This window comes from Geotrypetes seraphini, chromosome 14, assembly GCF_902459505.1.
Source record: "Geotrypetes seraphini chromosome 14, aGeoSer1.1, whole genome shotgun sequence".
NCBI classification, from domain to species: domain Eukaryota; kingdom Metazoa; phylum Chordata; class Amphibia; order Gymnophiona; family Dermophiidae; genus Geotrypetes; species Geotrypetes seraphini.
The window spans coordinates 57097267-57117803 of NC_047097.1; the positions used below are offsets into that span (position 1 = coordinate 57097267).

The 20537-nt window shown below is 34.9% G+C and overlaps 1 protein-coding gene across 4 annotated transcripts in view; it reads left to right on the top strand.

Annotated features, from left to right (window-relative positions):
* The window catches only part of SCAPER (S-phase cyclin A associated protein in the ER), a 392992-nt gene that overhangs the window by 58523 nt on the left and 313932 nt on the right, over positions 1–20537 (top strand). For all 4 annotated transcript variants that reach the window (XM_033920795.1, XM_033920797.1, XM_033920796.1 and 1 more), the window contains exons 7-10: positions 103–263; positions 3362–3621; positions 6097–6321; positions 17722–17892. In XM_033920795.1, coding sequence (XP_033776686.1) covers positions 103–263; positions 3362–3621; positions 6097–6321; positions 17722–17892 — 817 coding nt within the window. The remainder of the gene's footprint in view (positions 1–102; positions 264–3361; positions 3622–6096; positions 6322–17721; positions 17893–20537) is intronic.

Consider the following 20537-nt stretch of genomic DNA (forward strand, 5'->3'; position numbering starts at 1 on the left):
ACTATAGGAACACAAATGCCCTACTTTGACTTTTTTGTTTAATGCTCATATATCCTAGATTCTGCAAATGTGTAATAATTTCTGTAATTCTTTTTTACTTAGGGGTCCCTCAGTGACTATTCCTAGCACCCGACTTGCTCCATCAGGTGTAAGCTGGGCTGATAAAGTAAAAGCTAACCATGGAAATACTTCGGATGGTTCAGCACACGTAAATGCACAGTCTAGTGCAATAGCTTCAACACAAAAGACATCCCGGAAGAATGGCAAGTGTCATCCAATAGCATTTTAAATTAATGTTAATATATCATAACTTATAAAATCATAAATAAATAGATTTAAGTGTAGTATTGTAATTCCAAATCAAAGCTTTCTTTCATTATACTGATACGGTTTTGCCTAGTTTAAATACCACTAACATTCTTCTCTTTCCAGAGGAACCATTGTCTTTAAAACAAAATGAAAATGGACCTCTGGAATGATTTGAAAGACTGCATTTAGGATTTCTTTGCAGATTATGAATTATATATAAAAATAATAGTGTCAACTTCTTTCTACCATCAAGTTTTTATCTACATGTCTTTTGTTCTGCTTTCTTCATTTCCATGTTTCCATCTTGCACAGTTTTTTAAAAAGAGGTGGGGAGGCTATGTATGTTTGCTGCTTAGCTTACGTGGCTATTATCTAAGCTTCTCACAAACCAGTTATCTTTCTCTCACTGGGATAACTTTATCATTTTTTCCTAGGATTACCGTATTTTTCGCTGCATAAGACGCACCTTAGATTTAGAGGAGGAAAACAATAAAAACCATTCTGAACTAGTGGCCTAGTGACAGGCAGGACAGCCCCATAGCCCCCACGTACCCTCCCCAGTATCTTAAATCATCCACCATACCCCCTATGTAGCTTAAATCATCCCCCATACCCCCACGTGCCCCCCAGTACCATAAATCATCCCCCCATACAACCATGTGCTCCCCAGTACCTTAAATCATTCCTCCATACAACCACGTGCCCCCCAATACCTTAAATCATCCCCCATGTACCTCCCAATACCTTTTTTAATCATCCCCCCGGTACCTTTAATCATACCCCCTCGGTACCTTTTTAAATTCCTCCGTCCTTAGACGGCTTTCATCTTTCCCAGTCAGCGGTGCCACAGGCCAGAAGTGCAGAGATCAGGAGCAAGCCCTCCGCGCTCCCTCCTGGGCCTGCGCCAATCTCCAAATGGCTGCAGTCAGTTCTCAGAAGTCCCATTTGGAGACTGGCGCATGCCCAGGCGGGAACGTGGAGGGCTTGCTCCTGATCTCTGCACTTCTGGCCAGTGGCGCCACTGGCTGGGAAATTCGCTGGACCACTAGGTACGAAGCCAGCGAGTGGCAGGCGAGTGGGTTTTAAATATGCAGCAGTGGCGGGGAAGGGGGTTTAAATATGCAGCAGTGGCAGGGGGGTTTAAAAATATGCGGCGTGGGGGGGGGTTAAAAGATACAGCAGCGGGCTTAACAAATTTATATCTTCACTTCATAAGACACACTTATATTTCCACCCCCTTTTTGGAGGTGGAAAAAATGCATCTTATGGAGCAAAAAATATGGTATTTTTTAAAATGCTGACAACTAAAACATACAGTCTAAAATGTAGAATATTGGAATAAAGATAAAGCTGCCACTTGTGACCAGGAGACACTTTGGCCGGCTATCTCATATGTAGTTAAGTGTGATATTCAGCATATAACTGCGTAAATGACATTGCATAAATGCAAACGTCTTCTCAGACCCAAGACAAGTTACATTCAGACACAGTCACAGTAGATGTGCAGTTTTATAAAAACCTGTATCCTTGCATAAACTTCTTTATATGCAGAAATACTTAAAAAAATAATGGTTTATTTCTTAAAATATTGATACATGAGAGAGAAAGCTAAAGTATGGAGCATGTAAATGACAAATAAAAATGAGGATTTGATTGATAAAGAAAGAACCACAAAGACCCAGATTCTTTAACTGGTACCATGGTCGGAAGCTATCTTAAAAGTGGCCGCCGATCGTGTGCCAATCATGTAATGATGCTGCTACAGAATCGTGTCTCCGGCAAAGGTAGATTTAGGCCGTCTATTGCCACTTCTGATGTTAGCCATGCCTACAGTGGTGTTAGGTGGGCTAAAGCCCCTACGGAGGTGCAATTCCAGCACTTATTTTTTAAATGGTGTTTTTTTACTGAGCTTGCGTGCCTACTGATGCCGTTTAGAGAATCCAGGCCAAAATGCAAAACGTTTATAATAAATCACATTGAATGTTGTACAGGAATGCAGTATAGCAAACACTTTTGAACATTAAAAGCTAATGTCCAATAAGCATAGATTTTATAGTTTAGCCCTATAAACAAATATATTATTAAATATACTCTGAACTGTGTACAACAAGGGTGTCAAACTGCAATTCTGGAGGGCACAAATCATTTAGCTTATCCTTAATAAATATGCATGAGATATACACTGCCACCATTGTATATCTCATGCATATTTTTAAGGGTATCTGAAAACCAGACTGGTTTGCAGCCCTACAGGACTGCCATTTGACGCTCCTGATTACATTTTTTTTCAAGCATTAGGTATAAACGTATAGTGTGTGGCACTCTAAGGTTGTGGGTTCAAACCCCGTGCTGCTCACTTAAACCTCCACTCCCCAAGTACATTAGATAGACTGTGAGCTGGCGGGACAAATTGGGAAAATGCTTGAGTACCTCATTTGTAATCCCTTCTGAGCTCCTTTGGGAGGACGGCCAAAAAAAATCAAATTAAATAAATAAAGCAGACAAGAAGCCGATGTCACACCCATGCTCCGTCCATATTAACGTTCCCTTGCAGTTGCTCAATGTATGATTTAAGTGGGGAGAGTGTATTGCGGTGGTTAAAGCTACAGCCTCATTACTCTGAGGTTGTGAGTTCAAACACATGCTGCTCCTTGTGACCCACCCTACTAGGCAAGTCACTTATTGCCCCAGGTACATTAGATTGTTAGCCTGCTGGGGCAGACAGGGAAAAAAAGCTTGAGTGCCTGAATAAAATCATGTACTGAGATCCCTAGGGAATATGGTGTAGAAAATTGAATGAATGAATAAATAAATAAATAAAAGTTCAAGATATCAATTAAAAAAAAAAAGTGAATCTATATAAGTTTTGATTTACTGTAACAGCATATTAAAATAAAACACATTCTGATGATTCCAATCCTATTGATGATACAATTAGGGGAAAAGATCATTTTTATCTAGCTAAAATTCTTTTTTCAAGTAGAAGAAAAATTGCTGAAATAAGTTGACTCATGCTAATGTAATTTCCTTGAATGTGATATTTGTTCCCTAGAACGAAAGGATGCAGAAGGCTGGGAAACAGTACACCGTGGAAGGCAAGTTCGCTCTCGATCCACAACATCAGCACTAAAAACTCCTCTAGCTACTGAAATACCCAGGGCAAAAGAAGAAAGTGATAAAGAAAATATACGGCTTGAACCATCTGAGGTGCAACAGAAAAGTGCAAAAGTTGAAGCTGTCTCAGGAGAAATTGAACCTGTGGCCAAAGATTCTTCATATCCATGTGAACATCAACTCACTGAACAAATTCAGGTAACAAGAATCCGCAGCTATTCCGTTTTCCTTACTTTAGAAATCATTGTTAGAAACATAGAACATAGAAACATGATGGCAGATAAAGGCCAAATAGCCTATCTAGTCTGCCCATCCGCAGTAACCATTATCTCTTTCTCTCTCTGAGAGATCTCATGTGCCTATCCCATCTTGAATTCAGACTCAGTCTCTGTCTCCACCACTTCTTCCGGGAGACTGTTCCACACATCTACCATCCTTTTTAATTCTTTAATTTTTTACAAATAAATTCCTAAAAATTTTTTATCTTTTTTTTATATAGTTTTATCTTTTAATTAGAAAAACCTACTTCTAAAATCTCAGCTTACTAAAAATCTAAATTCTATAAATCGATGCACTATTTCTTTATAAGAGACTTAATTTAAATATCCAATGTCCATTGAGATTACTTAGCTTTCAAATACTATGTCCCCAGCAAACTGCTTCAGACCATGCCAACGTGGCCAGCGTTTCGTGGGAGCTACTTAAACCCACTGCTTCAGGGCCAGTTAGTCAAGCATGCTACTAAACTATATTGACTCGGATCAAGTCAATATAGTTTAGTAGCATGCTTGACTAACTGGCCCTGAAGCAGTGGGTTTAAGTAGCTCCCACGAAACGCTGGCCACGTTGGCATGGTCTGAAGCAGTTTGCTGGGGACATAGTATTTGAAAGCTAAGTAATCTCAATGGACATTGGATATTTAAATTAAGTCTCTTATAAAGAAATAGTGCATCGATTTATAGAATTTAGATTTTCAGTAAGCTGAGATTTTAGAAGTAGTTTTTTCTAATAAAAAAGATAAAAAATTTTTAGGAATTTATTTGTAAAAAATTAAAGAATTTTTGTAGTTGAGGTAAGGGACTGGAAGGTTGCCGATGATTAGAGCTAAGGAGCCGGGAATGCACGCAGACTTGTATGGTCAGAGTCTATGACTTGAGTAGGCTCTATTACTGAGGCCCTTCCAGTTAGTTAATGATATATGTTGCACTCTTTCATATCTAGTGGGAAACTAGGGGTCTTTATTATTGTGAATATTATTCTCACTAAGGGATTTGAGGATAGTGTGTTAACCAGTGTAACTCCCAGAAGAGTGGCGTAACATGATCATATTTTTTGGCCTTATAAATGAGTTTGATTGCGGTATTTTGAATCAGTTGTAATCTGCAGATTTCTTTTTGAGTAATAATGTAGTAAAGAGATTTGCAGTAGTCTATGTGTGAGATGATTAGAGAGTGAATCAGGATTTGGATCGAAGAGGGTTCAAGAACTGAGGCTATGGATGATACCAAAATCTGCAATAGGTAGACACGCCGGATGGTGTAAATAACCTACGTAATATAAATGTGCATGAGTCGAGTCTCTTTCATTTGAAAGGAAACTCTGCAATGAGAGGGCATAGGATGAAGTTAAGAGGTGATAGGCTCTGGAGTAATTTGAGGAAATACTTTTTTACAGAAAGGGTGATAGATGCGTAGAACAGTCTCCCGGAAGAGGTGGTGGAAACAGAGACTGTGTCTGAATTCAAGAGGGCCTGGGATAGGCACATGGGATCTCTTGGAGAGAGAAAGAGATAATAGTTACTGCGGATAGGCAGACTAGATGGGCCATTTGACCTTTATCTGCCGTCATGTTTCTATGAAATGGTCTGTAAATGTTCATTGGTAGTCCTGAGGAGTGATGGTGGCAGGAGAGAAGCCCACTCTTTCTTGTCCCTTGCAGCTCCATATTGAAAATGACCGCAATAGTCTGACATTACTAGAAGCAAATAGGTTTCACTCCTGCCCCTTTGCCTTGGGCCTATTATGATTGGAGTGGTGAAGATGTTGGTAATATCTGGAGTGGTGAAGTGTTAATGATTGGAGTGGTGAAGATGTTGGTAATGGTGCTGCCTGTTACCAGAAATACTCAGCCAGGACCTGCATAAAGTGTTATGCAGGTTCTGGCTGAGAATCGTCTGGGACCCACATAAGGTCATGTGGCCAGCTCAGTAGGAATTAGCCCCAGATATTCAGTGTTAGTGCCTGTTCATGGCATGGCATGGCATTGAATATCCGGGGCTAATTCTTCCCATGGTGGTCAGCGTTTAAAATAACGCTGACCACTTCAGACTGAATATCAACCATTTACGCTATTTTAACTATCATCCTTCGGTGTCCAGGACAAAAGTACATTAATCAGAAGTTGATCTAGTGTGTGTATGTGTGTGTGTAGATTTTTGAAGACAAAAAACAGACCTTTATGGGATTTTCCTCCTTTTGCTGGGTTTGCCTCTTGTCATTTTGAGATCTATTTAAAAGCTTGTGATAAACTTCAAGTATGATGTTTAATAATTTCAAAATCAACTTCCATTTTATTGCTGTAGTGTATAAAAATGTGTGATACACCTATTTGTTAGATTTTGACTGGCATATCTTCATTCTCTTGTAGTTGACTTGTGTTGTAAATGTTTGTTAGTTTACAGAACACAGTACAACAGAAGATGTTGGAATCCCAGGAAATCTGTCCCAGCAAGAAAATCCAACTTCCACCCAAATATCTCCAGAAGTTCCTGCGGTTCTTATAAATCCTGCAAGTACTTCAGAAAGCCTGATAATTGATATGTCTCTTTCAACATGTACTAAAAATCTGGCTTCGACTGAAACTCTGGAAAGTGAAATGGATCCTTCAGACCTTTCAAATGTGAGTACCCACAGATTGGTAAGAATGCATTGAAAGGATTAATGAATAGATAATCTAGTCAAAAAAAACTGTATTTTTTGTTTTTATTTGAACTTTAACACAAGCATCTTACAGGTTTGTCATGTGATATAGAGGTAGTTGAAGACACAAGAAACTAAAGTATATTTATATTCAGCAGTTTAAATAAAGGTGAATGATGGTGTGGATTGGCAGGATTTTGGGTTGAATGAATGAGTGGATTAGGAGTGTGAAGTGTATGCATACAATTGAGGGGATGTGGGATAATGAGAGAGTAAAAGGGTCAATATCGAGAGGAGGGATTGCACTTCACACTGTCTCTTCTTAATTTTGGATGCCTCTCTCTTCTTCCACTGTCTGCTTTCCCTTCATTCTAGTCATCCCTTTTCTATTTCTGTTTCTTCAGTCCCTCTTCATCTCCCATTCCTATTCCTCTGCCACTGACCCTTTCCCAAGATGTTTTGTTCATTTTCTTCTTCTGAGAGCTTTTTCCTCTTCCCTCCATATTCCAGATACCCTTCTGCTTCCAAAATCAGCCACTAAGATATGTTTCTCTTCAGAAATCAAGAACACAGATTATCCAGAAACCCAAGAAATGTTGGAAAACAAATAAACTTTTATAAAATGATCTTTAAATTTGCACTATATGTTCCAGAGATTGAATATATTGTGACAGCACTTCAGAGCTGAGGTTTAAGGACTTGTCTCTAAGAAATTATAGTACAAATACCAGTCACCAGCCCTTCACTGCTAAAAGATAGAGGATTTGTCTCCAACAAAAGGATCCGAAATAGTCCACATAAGCGTTCCTTTTCAGCAAGGTGAACTATAAAACACTTTAAAGTTCACGTTCATAAATGTGCACACTTCTACTATTTCTGTGAATATCAACAATAACTTTAGGTTTTAGAAATTCCCTGCTCTCACGTTCTCATTCCTCTTGTTAAAATCCTCATTTCTCTGCTTCTTAGATAATACTCTGATAGGTTCCTTTCTAATTATCAGAGCTGTGGACTCCTCTTCCACACCGTCCTCTCCTCTGGCTGCAATACTCTCTGACTACTTATGGGTTTCAGGATATTCATCCCTCCCCTTTTATTATTAGTTTACCTACAAGTAAGCTTAATTCATTCCGCCTCATTAGGACTAGAAAATTCTCTCCTCTTAGGGCAGAGCATTTTTATATCTTGCTTTTTCCCAAGACTAAACTCCCTCTGGGGTTCAGGCCTCCATATCTCCACCCATTCTTCAGCCCCACCCCGGCATCTAATGGGGACTTTCCTTTGTGGTTCTTCCTCATTCCTGCACTCAGATTTAAAATGGTGCCTCTGACTTCTAGCAGTAGTCGTTTGATGTTACTGCTAGGAGTCAAGCTGCCAAATAAGGCAGCTGCATTTCTGCTCAGTTTATTTTATAAAGGATTGATCTAAGGTGGTATTCCCTATTCCTAATTTGTACTTTGAATGGGGCTTCCCCTTTCCAAAGTTCTGAGGGGGAGCATGTTCAGTCTCTGGTGCAGGTGAGCTCCACTAATATGGCATAGTATCAAATAACTCTGTTTTATTATTTATTTATTTATTGGATTTGTGATTTTTAGCCACAGACTCACCGAAAGCTATAGAGGGTGTCTCCAGACTTCAACCCAGATTGCACTTGGCCCAGCTTCTGATCCCATTGACAGCATCCTCAGCCAACTACACTCTTAAGGGTCTGGTACATACAGCCAATAGCTGCAGAAATGTTTAGGGTCAGAGGCAGACATGCAGAGAGAAAAAGAGAATTGGTGTTATCTTTTGCCATGCTGGTCTTAAAAGGCCTTTTACTGAGGCAGGTCAGTGCCAAAGGGTCATCCTCCTTTGTGGCCCTCTTTAGGCTTGCTGTTCTGTTTAATGCTGCCCTGTGGTTTTTTGGCCACAACGGATTTTGCAGCATTTACTGTTGCTTTCCTCCAAGTCAGTATTGGTCTTGGGCTTTTCTGACTTCGTTTCCAGGAAATTAATACCTTATAGAAAGTGTTCTTATCTTTTTATTGAAGGGGTTATTCAAGAGCCCACTCTTGAGGCATCTTATTGCCACTCTTTCATCATGTGACCCCAAAGAATCATATTTTAAATGAAAGAAATGCTGTTGTACAAGAGACATGCTATTAGAAGCTTGTTTTACATTGGAATTTTCAGTAATGAAATCTATGCTCAGTAGATTGCAGTAAACCAGCAAATTTTCTGTAAATGGGGAAAATATTTAATTTAGTTTAATTTAATTGCATTCCTATTTCATGTATGCTAGAGGCACCTGGTTCAAATCTGATTCCAATCACAAAATAACTTATTGGCTACATAGATCTTTGCCAAACTAAAAGTTATTTAAAACAATTCTTAGTGCTCTGCTTCAGTTTCTCTGCATTGCAGTTTGAGATCAACAAAGGCAGGGGGAGCAAAATAGAACATTTCCTAACTGATGTAGTTGCTTGACAGATTTCAGGCTCGACTATGAAGGTCTGCTTAAACCACAAAGATAAATATCTCCATAATGTTCCTAAGGGAATTTTATCTCAATCAAGATCAAAAAGGTCTTGGTTTTGTTATTCTGGCTGAGACACTTCTTTGGGTGGTTTTAGATAAGTACTTCATTGTTTAGAGTTCAGATTGGTGCATGTAGTAGACTTAATGACGGAAGACTCTGTTTTCTCATTTCTTCATGAGAAATATCAGATGGATTTTAGTACTATATAGTTCTTGAAGAAGCTCTTTAACCAGGATTTTCATTGTAACATAGAAGTATAGACATGCACATTTTCTGGCAATTTGTTTGCATATTTCATTATTTGTATGCAAGTTTTTAGAAACTTGCTAAGAATTATGGACTTGATAAATATTGGAAATTTAACTGCTTTGATGAACATACTAATCTGTATTAAAAGCTTTCCCTATTCTTAGTTCTGTTATGAGAAAAATATCAGCTTTGTTTTTATAGTTGCATGTTTTGGGGCTGGGGTTTTTTTATTTTTTTTGCTTTGGTTTGATTCTTACAAGTTTCCTCCTCCTTTGACTTCATGCTCATTTGGAACTGGAACAGTACGTAGTTGGGAGTTTTCTCCTATATTTTATAAACCTCCACTAATGGCATTTCAGTAACAGCCTTCATCTGAGAGTCACAAATCTTGGACTTCCTCTGGAACATGTTTCGTGTGAAACCTAAGACTACTTAGCAAGGCCCTCTGAGCTATGGCTGAAGTTTACTGTCTTCTAGAGCAGGGGTACCCATACTTTCTTGGCTTGCAAGCTACTTTTAAAATGACCAAGTCAAAATGATTTACCAACAATAAAATTAAAAAAAACACAAAGCACACTATGCAGAGAAAATGTTAATTATCATTTATATTCAGGGTTTTTTTTCAGAGAGGTCAAAGCAGATGACTTTAAAATATGCAATGTCACCTCAGTAACAACTATACAAAAATAGACAACTATGCCCCCTTCCCTTTTACTAAACTGCGATAGCGGTTTTTAGCACAGGGAGCTGCGCTAAATGCCCCGCGCTACTCCTGACGCTCATAGGTTCCCTGTACTAAAAAACTGCTATCGCAGTTTAGTAAAAGGGGGCCATAGTGCAAAATATAGACAGCGTATATAAATTCAGACACATTTTGATCACTAAATTAAAAATAAAATCATTTTTCCTACCTTCGCTGTCTGGTGATTTCATGAGTCTCTGGTTGCACTTCCTTCTTCTGACTGTAAATCCAATATTTTTTTCTTTCTGCCTCCTGCATGCTTTCTCTCCTCCAGAAGACCTCATTCCATTCTCCAACCAACATCTCTGTCTAAACCTCCCTGAGTCCAACTTTTTCTTCCTCTCTCCCTGCCCCCTACCCTTTCTTTCTTTCTCTCTCTCTTTCTCCCTGCCCCCTCACTTTTCTTTCTTTTATTTTTATTTTAACAAGTTTTATTGAATTTTCACAATGGCAAATACACCAGATAGCCAAATCTCCACCCAAAACATAAACAGTCATACTGGTACTCTTCTTTTTTTTTTTATTTTTTTTTTTAAATTTTTATTTATAAGTTTTCCATTCTTACAATATTTGAGTAATATAATATACAATAAAGTTTTTTAACATATTTAAAATATTATCATTAATAATACATCGTATTTAAAATATAATATGATAAAGATTATACATTAGCATATAAAATATAATTCCCATCCCCTTTTTATATAGTATATTCCCATTATTTAGTAAAATCCCACCCCATTCATATATAATTATTTATCATTGTGCTAAGAACTAATCATTAGAATATTTTGTCAATGGTTGCCAAATTTTGTTAAAATTAAGATGATTTCCCTGTTGTAACGCTATTATTTTTTCCATTTTATAAATATGACAAACAGAATTCCACCAGAACGTATAATTTAATTTGGTGTAATCTTTCCAATTTTGAGTAATTTGTTGCATGGCGACTCCTGTTAGTATTAGTAATAGCTTATTATTATTTGCTGAAATCGTACTCTTAGTTCTCATTGCAGTACCAAATAATATGGTGTCATACGAGAGTCCTACGTGATTCTCTAGTAACTTATTAATTTGGGGCCAAATTAAATTCCAAAATGCGTTTACAAAGGGACAAAAAAAGATTAAATGATCTAACGTCCCTATTTCCAATTTACAATGCCAGCATCTATTAGATCTAGTACTATCTATTTTTTGCAGGCGCGTTGGGGTCCAGAATACTCTATGTAATAAAAATAACCATGTTTGATTCATAGATGCTGACCTTGTAGATCTTAATCTCCAGGACCAAAATCGTGGCCATTGAGATTCAGAAATTGTCTGACCTATCTCAATACTCCAAATATCCCTAAGACCTGTTTTCTTTTTTTTATTTAAAAATCCATATATCAATTTGTACCATTTTGCGGCTTGGTGACCCAACAAATCCGTCTGGAAACATAGAACCTGTAGACTATATTGATTATTTAGATTTTTCCATTCAGGGAACCCTACCTGAATGGCCTGCTTCAATTGCATCCATTTAAAATATTGTGATTTATTTAATCCAAATTTATTTTGCAATTGTGAAAAACTAAGCAGTGAACCTTCTGATATGATATCATTCAATGTTCTTATTCCTGCATTTATCCATTGTTTCCAGACGATTTTAAATCCGCCAATTCTGATCCTGGAGTTTATCCATATTGATTGATTTAGAGATTTAGCAATAGGTTCAGGTGATAGATTACTAATATATCTCAATGTTTTCCAAGTGTCAAATAATATTCTGTGGTCTTTGTATCTTTTAGGCATTGTTATAGTTATTAACTGTTCTGGATATAAAGGGAACAGGAGCCGCCATTCTAAATATAGCCAATCTGGTACATTTTCTAGAAGCTCTGGGAGGATCCAATACATACCCTGTCTTAAGATATAGGCTTGATGATACCTATAAAAATTTGGAAAATTTACCCCCCCTTCCATAATTGGTCTTTGTAATGATACTAAAGCGATTCTTGATCTTTTCCCACACCAAACAAATTTTGTAAGAATATTGTTAAGTTTTTTATAAAATGACCCCTGAAAAAATATTGGAATCATACTCATTTGGTAACAAACCACAGGCAATATCATCATTTTAATTGTTTGAATTCTTCCCCACCAAGAAAGATGTAATGGATTCCATTGCTCACACATTTCTGTTATTTTTTTCAATAAAAGTTTTTCATTCTCTTTGACTGTGTCTTCAATTGTATTTTTGATCATAATTCCTAAGTATTTTATACCATCATCTTTCCAAATAAATGAATATGGGTCAAATAATCCTTTGGTACAATGAACATTTATTGGGAGAATTTCAGATTTGTTCCAATTAATTTTATATCCAGAAAAAGTACCATATGTTTCTATTAAATTAAGTATACATGGAATAGTAGTTTCCGGTTTTCTTAAATATAATAATATATCATCTGCATATGCAGATATTTTAAATTCAAAATTGTTAAATGATATTCCCTCTATCTCCTTAGTTTTGTTTATTGCAATTAATAAAGGTTCTAGGACAATATCAAAAAGTAAAGGAGACAGAGGGCATCCCTGTCTAACTCCCCTGTGCAAGTTAAATCTATTTGATAAATTATTATTAATATATAATCTTGCTCCAGGAGAGCTATACAATGTCTGAATCATTTCAATAAAACCGGATCCTATACCAAACCATTGTAAAGCTTGGTATATAAAATTCCATTCCACTCTGTCAAAAGCTTTTTCTGCATCTAAAGATATTAAAAAAACTGGATCATTTATATTTTTTGCTAAATTTAATGAGTGGAATGCTAATCTAGTATTATTTGATGAATGTCTTTTAGCAATAAATCCTGTTTGATGTACATCAATAATGAAAGGGAGAGCTTTTGCCAATCTTAATGCTAATACTTTAGCCATTAATTTGTTATCCACATTCAATAATGAAATAGGCCTGTAATTTGAAACCAGAGTAGGATCTTTGTTTGGTTTTGGTAAGACTATAATTATCGATTCTGCCATAGTACCAGAAATTTTTCCATTCTTTATTTGATATTGATATAAATTTAACAGATGTGGTAATATGATATTTTGAAAAAATTTATAAAATTCAACAGTATACCCATCTCCACCTGGAGCGGATCCAACTCTAAGAGACTTCAATGCTGTTTCTAATTCTTTTAAAGATATAGGTTCTTCTAAACTTCCTTTTATATGATCTGGAATATTTGGTCCAATATATGAATTTAAAAAAGTTAATCCGTCTTGTTCTTTATTTTTATAAGAATTGGAAGTATATAATTCTTTATAAAAATCAAGAAATTGTGTTATAATATCTTTTGTGTTGGTATGTGTGTTACCTTTTGTATCTTTAATTGCAATAATCTTAGATTTTCTTTTCTTTGCTTTTAGAAAGTTTGCTAATAATTTACCAGCTTTATTTGAATTTCCATAATATTGTACTTGTTTGTTGAAAATGTCTTTCCTCACAATTTGAGAAGAAATTTCATTGTATTTAACTTTTAATTTTAATAATTCTTGTAATGTATTATTTTCCCATTTCTCAATTAATTTATTTTCTAATAATTTAATTTGCTTTCCCATCTCAATAAATTGTTTTTTTTTTTGTTTGTTAATAAATGTTGAATATGAAATAATATTTCCTCTCATAGTTGCTTTAAAAGCATCCCATAAGATCTCAACATTAATATCATCTGATTCATTAAATTGAAAGAATTCTTGCATTTTTATTTTGAAATCTTCAAGAAATTTTGAATCCGCTAATAAATCATTATTAAATCTCCAAATTAAATCAGAGTTTTCAGCATCATAATTTTGAAGATTAATCCACACACCAGCATGATCTGAAATTATAATGGGATCAATTACTGCTTTTAAGACACGCTGCGCTATATTATTAGAAACAAATATATAGTCAATTCGTGAAAAGGATTTATGGACCTGAGAACAAAAAGAAAATTCCTGATCATTAAAATGAAGAATTCGCCATATATCTACTAAATCACAAGATAGTATCAAATTATCTAAGCCTAATGATTTCATAACTTTACTTGGTTTTTTATCCAATATCGGATCCATTACAGCATTGAAATCCCCTGCTACTATTAAATTAGATGTAGCCAGTGGTAAGAGCAATTGTTGAATTTGTTTAAAAAACTCCATTTGATTCGTATTAGGAGCATATAAATTGAATAAATTCAGGGTAGTATTTCCCAGAACCATTTCGACATGCACCCATCTTCCTAAGGGATCATAATTAATTAATTTAAAATCTGCATTACATTTTTTATTTATTAGAACAGCCACTCCAGCTTTTTTCTTTAAAGCCGGTGCAAATAAACATTTAGAAATAAAACCTCCAGATAATTTTTTTGATTCAATTTCCGAAAGATGAGTTTCTTGAATAAAATAAATATCCGCATTTTGATTTTTAAGGAACGATAATAATTTCTTCTTCTTAATAGGATGATTTAAACCATTGACATTCAGCGAATACATTTTTAGATCCATCTGATTAATAATTATACTTATTCAATATTCTATGATTGTTTACATGATTAGCTCCTAGCACCTTCATTGAAAATTTTTCCCCTAACCCACCCATTATTTTCCCTCCCCTCCCACCCATTATCTTATTCTGATTTGGAACACGCATTGGTCATGCAAAACCTACATCTCCATCTCCAGGCAACTAATAATACATTATATTATTTAAAATATATTTCTGAATTCAATACATTCTATATACTTCCACCCTTATATTATTAAAAATTATATTCATTTAGTCTATAAAATTTTATATATTTACTGAGAATTAAATATATTTGAATTATAAAATTAAATTCAATATCATGCATACTTGTAATATAATATTTCTAATAAATAAACATATTTCAATTATAGCTCTTATTCTCTATATATATCTATATCTATATCGTCATATAACTTAAATATATCCAGTATTAAATAAATATATAATATTGATCTTAATAATAATGCATTTCAATCGTTTTCATAGATCATATTCATACTGAATTAATTTGAATGAATATTTGATTAAAATATACATTTTATGTCAGTAAATAGGTTTTATAATAAATTCATCTTTTATTAATTATCTATCATTCAATTACATTATTTTCTTATTTTTCATAATAAGTTAATATGTCTGAATAATTAAATCAAATAAAAATTTTGTATTAGACATCTATTTTATTAATTATTTCTGTCAATAATCAATTATTTCTTGTATATATTTCATAAAATTATAATTTTCTTATACAGTGTTAAAATATTGTTTTTATAATAATTAATATATTTCATTTTTAAATCTTATTCTCAATATAACAATTATAAATTTTTCCTTTCAATATTTTAATGATAATTTCATTGTAAATCATTTCATTAATCCTTTATCATAATAATTTAATATGCTATATAATAGAATATATTATCTATTTTGATTAAAACTTGTATTTTATATATATTTTTTTAAATAATTAATTTATTATATTTTGATAATAATAATATATATTTTTTTTTTTTTTTTTTTTTTATAATAATATTAATAATAATTAATGATATTAATGATTGTGGATGCTAATTTTTAAATATTGTTATATTATTGCATCCATTATTTCAATAAATTATATTTCCAGTTGATAACATTTCTTTTAATAATCTTCTTTATTTTCCCTTTTTTTTTTTTTTTTTCCCATCTTCTTTCTTCTTTCTTCTTTCTTCTTTCTTCAGCTGAATTGTTCTGTTATTTATATAAACTTAGGATCTTTTTGTGTCAGAAATTCTTTCAGTTTTGCCGGGTCTTGAAAATATATGGATTTATTTCCACTGGATACTCTCATAGTGGATGGATAATATATTCCATATATGTATCCCTTTTCTTTCAGCTGCTGTCTGTATGTGAGGAATTGTTTTCTTATGTTAGCAGTATATTTAGCAAAATCCGGTACTAAAATCAGTTTTGATCCTTTATAATTCAAGTTTTTATTTGCTTTTGCCATTTTTAATATTTCTTGAGCTTGTTGATACCGTAATACCTTGAATATCAAAGGTCTTGGAGCAGCTTGGTTTACTGGCTTTCTTGTGGGGATTCTGTGGGCTCTTTCAATTTCTAACGGCCATTTTGAGTTGAGCTGAAGTAGTTTAGGTAACAGATTTTCTAGGAATTGTACAGGATCTCCTCCTTCAATATTTTCAGCCAGCCCCAAAATTCTTATGTTCTTTCTTTTTCCACGGTTTTCCATGTCCACCATTTGATTTTTTAAAGCTGCTATTTCTTTTTTATCTTTGTCATATTCCTGTGTGAAAGATTCAAACCTCTCCACTTTTTCTTCCAGCACTGTCATTCTCAGTCTCTCAGTTTGGATTTCTTGTTTCATGTTAAGAAGCTCTTCTTTTACTTCCGATATTTTATTGGAGTTTTCAGTCAGCATAAGTTTTATTTTAAACAGTTCAGTCATTATATCAGCCTTTTCAGTGATTTCTTCAGTCTCCATCGGGAACGGCACACTCGATGGTGACAGGAGATGGAAGACTTTTGTTCTTTTTGCTGATATTCCCGATGTTGAAGGTTTTTCAGCTTTCCCCTGCTTTATATTCGCCATCTCCGACGTTGTTTAGTGTATTTTTTTTAGCGATTTGAAAAAGTAGAAGTTTTAATTTTGTTCCGTTTGTTGCCTGGATACGGGAGCGCTGTAGTTAGGCTGCCATATCGTGCGCGCTCCAAGCCACGCCCCCCATACTGGTACTCTTCAATATAAGGCAATACTATCCAACCCCAAATTTCCCCCTTCTTTTTCTTTCTCCCTGCCCCCCTTTCTTTCTTTCTTTCTTTCTTTCTCAGTGCCCCCCTTTCTTTCTTTCTTTCTCCCTGCCCCCCTTTCTTTCTGTCTGTCTTTCTCTCTCCCTGCACCCCCAAGCCACTGCCTTCCTCTCTGACATCAGAATTGACATGGGGGGGTGGCAAAGCTGTGGGCCCAGTGCTTGCATGCACCTGGCCTGGCGTCAGGGAAGCAGGGCAACGGCAACGAGAGTCTATCGTGAAGCCCGGTATGGGCACCCCTGTTCTAGAGCCTGTGGATTCTGTCTCTGTAACATCCATAGTCCTGATTATCTCTGAATAGCTGAATTATGGTCAAGAATTGAACCTAAGCCCTAGCTGTATATTTTGTAATGAATCTTAAAGCAACATTTCAGCATGATGGACAAAAGCTACTATTACTATTATAAAGGAAAATAGCATTTTGTAAAATGACTATTTTCTCTTTAATTTTCAGTGTTTTGTTCTAGGTTTAGCACTGCCATTTGTCCTTAGAAAGCCACTGGATAAGAAAATAACAGTTTCTGGTACATAATATTTCAAACATTAACCTTCTCATTAGAAAAAAAAAATAGTGCTGTAGACTTGCTGGAAATAATTTCAACTTTACCATCTCTACAACGACATAATTATTTCCAATATCTTCCTAAATGAATGCTATATTGTTAATAAATGCTGCCACTGATATCTCCCAGCTGTTCCTTGTCATTTATTACTTTGACTAATATAGTCATGCCTTTGTAGTGCTCTGCAAGTTTAACAGGTATGTCCTTGAATGTTTACATTTTTTATTTGTTGTTTGTTTGAAATAGTCTGTGTTCACTTGATAAATTAGTGTGATTGGAGCCTGTCTTCTTACCTTTAAGATGTATGTTTTTAAAGGTAGCATGACTAGAAAAGAGAAATTGGTTGTCTCATAAAATGTTTATAGTGTGTGTGGGGGGGGGGGAGAGGCTTGCTAAAGGCAAATGATCATTTGGGGGCTTAATCTTTTTCTGCACAGTCCATGGCAGAAGTCCTTGCTAAAAAAGAAGAGTTAGCAGATCGTCTAGAAAAAGCGAATGAAGAGGCAATTGCTAGTGCTATTGCTGAAGAGGAGCAGTTAACCAGAGAGATTGAAGCAGAGGAGAACAATGACATTAACATCGAGACTGACAACGAGAGCGACTTTTCTGTGAGTATCTCTTGGTGTAATTGTGGGCTACTTGTGAGGACAGTTTTTTAAAGGTATTTCTGTACAGAAATGGAACTTTTGCTTTTCATGGTTTTACTTCATGCGCTTTCATGCCATTTTTTGGACAAAGTGATAGAAAAAGAGTTTGCACTCTTGGGGAATAGTGTACAGTCCTCCCCATCCCCCACCCTCCAAAAAAAGCACACTATTCCTAAATAGAGTGCAAGTTTGTACAATATTGCCCCTAAAGCAGAAATTCCCACATACAAATATGAAAACTAAAGAAAGTAAAACTAACCAAAAAATGGAAAACCTATTTTGGAAAACAGAACCAATCTTTTTTTTTTTTTTGACTTCGTACCTACTTAAGGAGGAAGTTATCATTAAGTCAAGTTATTTTACCACAAGTTGTGCTAATTTAGCACAGGGTCTCACCATGATAATAACTTTCCTCATAAATGAAATGCTGTGTATCCTACTCATCCTTTTTATAACTTCTATTTTTTTTAAATTGAATATGTTTATTTGTAAAATCTTGATACTCCCATCATATATTTGAAGTTTTTAAGAAAAGCAAAATGACTCAAAAGAGCCAAACACAATAAAGTAAATTGCGGAATCCAAATAAGACAATATAAAGGTAAAGGAAACAAAATTGTCCTAACATTGGTTAACGTAAAGAGAATTGGGAGATGTTAAGAATAATTTAGGAAGCAATTAAGAAAACAAAAAACAGAAAAAGGTAGAACCCCTACCTAACTCTGGTCTCTAACTCATTTCAAGCCCTCTCTTCCATTAGCTACACAATTCAGTGAATCAGTGTCACTTCCTGTTGCTGGAGCAGTATCTCCAAGCTCTAGAAAAACATGCTTTCTACCGTGAAACTTAATTGGGCGTCTCCTAGGATATTTCAGGCGTTAGAACATCTCTAAAGCCAAAGCTTGAGGGCATAGCTGCAAGAATTCCCTCTTCATCTACTAACTCATAGGAGAAATATAGGGAGTACATAGATCTTATGAGCTTGAAGGCGTGTCAAATGCTCTTTAAAAAATATAATTTCAAATCTCAGGGAAAGATTGTCAATGTGGGCTACTATTAAGTTGGGCTATTTTAGCACAGGGTTCCATTTTATTCAAAGGAAATCTAAAATAACCCAGCTTAACAGAAGCCCATGTTGATAATGTCCCCCTAAATTCCTCTCAGATTTGTAAAGGTAGTCACTACTGTACTATGATTTGTTTTTCTCCTAATTTGAGATCTTAGTTAAGTTTCCCTTCCTTACCCAAGAAGAGGTAACGTCTGATAATCCTTCTTCTGACTTCTAAATTTTCATTTATTCTTATAAGTGGTGTTAGCTAAAATGTGTTTTTAAGTATTGAAGATACTTGTAATTAGAGCTGATAGTAGACTAAGGGGGGAGGGGGGAGATATGAGCCTCATTGTATAAAATAGGACCTGCTTTAAAATAACTCATCATCTTAAGATTTTCAAGTGTTACTTTGAAATTCAATGGATATATTATTGTACACTTGTTTATGATTTAAAATGAATAAAGAATTAAAAAAACAAAACAAAAAAACAACTCATCATAATTGTAGCCCATGTTAATAACTTCCCTCATAAATTAAAATTATCTTTGAAGAGCTTTCACTTTTAGCCCTTTTTTATTTCAGTTATGTTGAACTGTCTGTCATTGCCCTCTTAGATCAAATTCTCTTTTATAGTGAGCTCCCAAGTCTTTCTAATCTCTCTGTGTTAATTCTTTCCTTCTTTATAAGCTGGGTTAGTCGTCTTAGAACTACCTTTATCAACGCTCACTTTTTCTCATAATAAAACTACAAAACCTGTACACATACTCGGTATAGGGCCTTACTAAAGACTTAAGCAGTTGTAATGTGGTCTCTTTTTTTTCTGCTAATTGCCCTTTATTTATCATTCACCTGATCAAAACAATATACTCACCTGGAAATTGCAGATGGAACAAAATACTGCAATAAGACTAATTTTAAAACTTCACAAATTTGAGCCACTTTCTCCTTACTTTAGAAGACTACATTACATTACATTAGAAATTTATATTCCGCCAATGCCTTGCGGTTCAAAGTGGATTATAAAAGAATTACAAAAAAGGTATTACATGAAGAAGATATCTGGTAATTTCTAGAGGAGATGAAGAGAAGATGCTTTGGGTTGCTTTGAGGAATCAGGAAGGTATTGGGGAGTGGTATTGGGAATTGGTAAGGAGCTAGCTGTATTAAGTCATTTGCAGGAATTTCTTGAAGAGTAGAGTAGACTACACTACACTAACTACCCATCAATACATGTGTCACCTTTAAACAATCATGCATAATGTTTCATTTCCTATATGCTAATTCTGCTGAGCCCTTCATAAACGTTTTCTCTAACTCCTGGCCAACCTCAACTAGAAATCTCAAGGAACTTTTACTAATCCTTCACCCAAAGGAGTTAAATATAAGCGCATATTTAACACACTATTCACCTGCCTTAGCACAAAAACCTGGAATGACCTCCCATCTACCCTTGAACCCAACTACCTTAGATTTCAGAAAAAACAAAAAACTCTACTCTTTGAAACAACAAACACCATCAACACATGAGAATGATATCTGAAAACAAAGAACTTC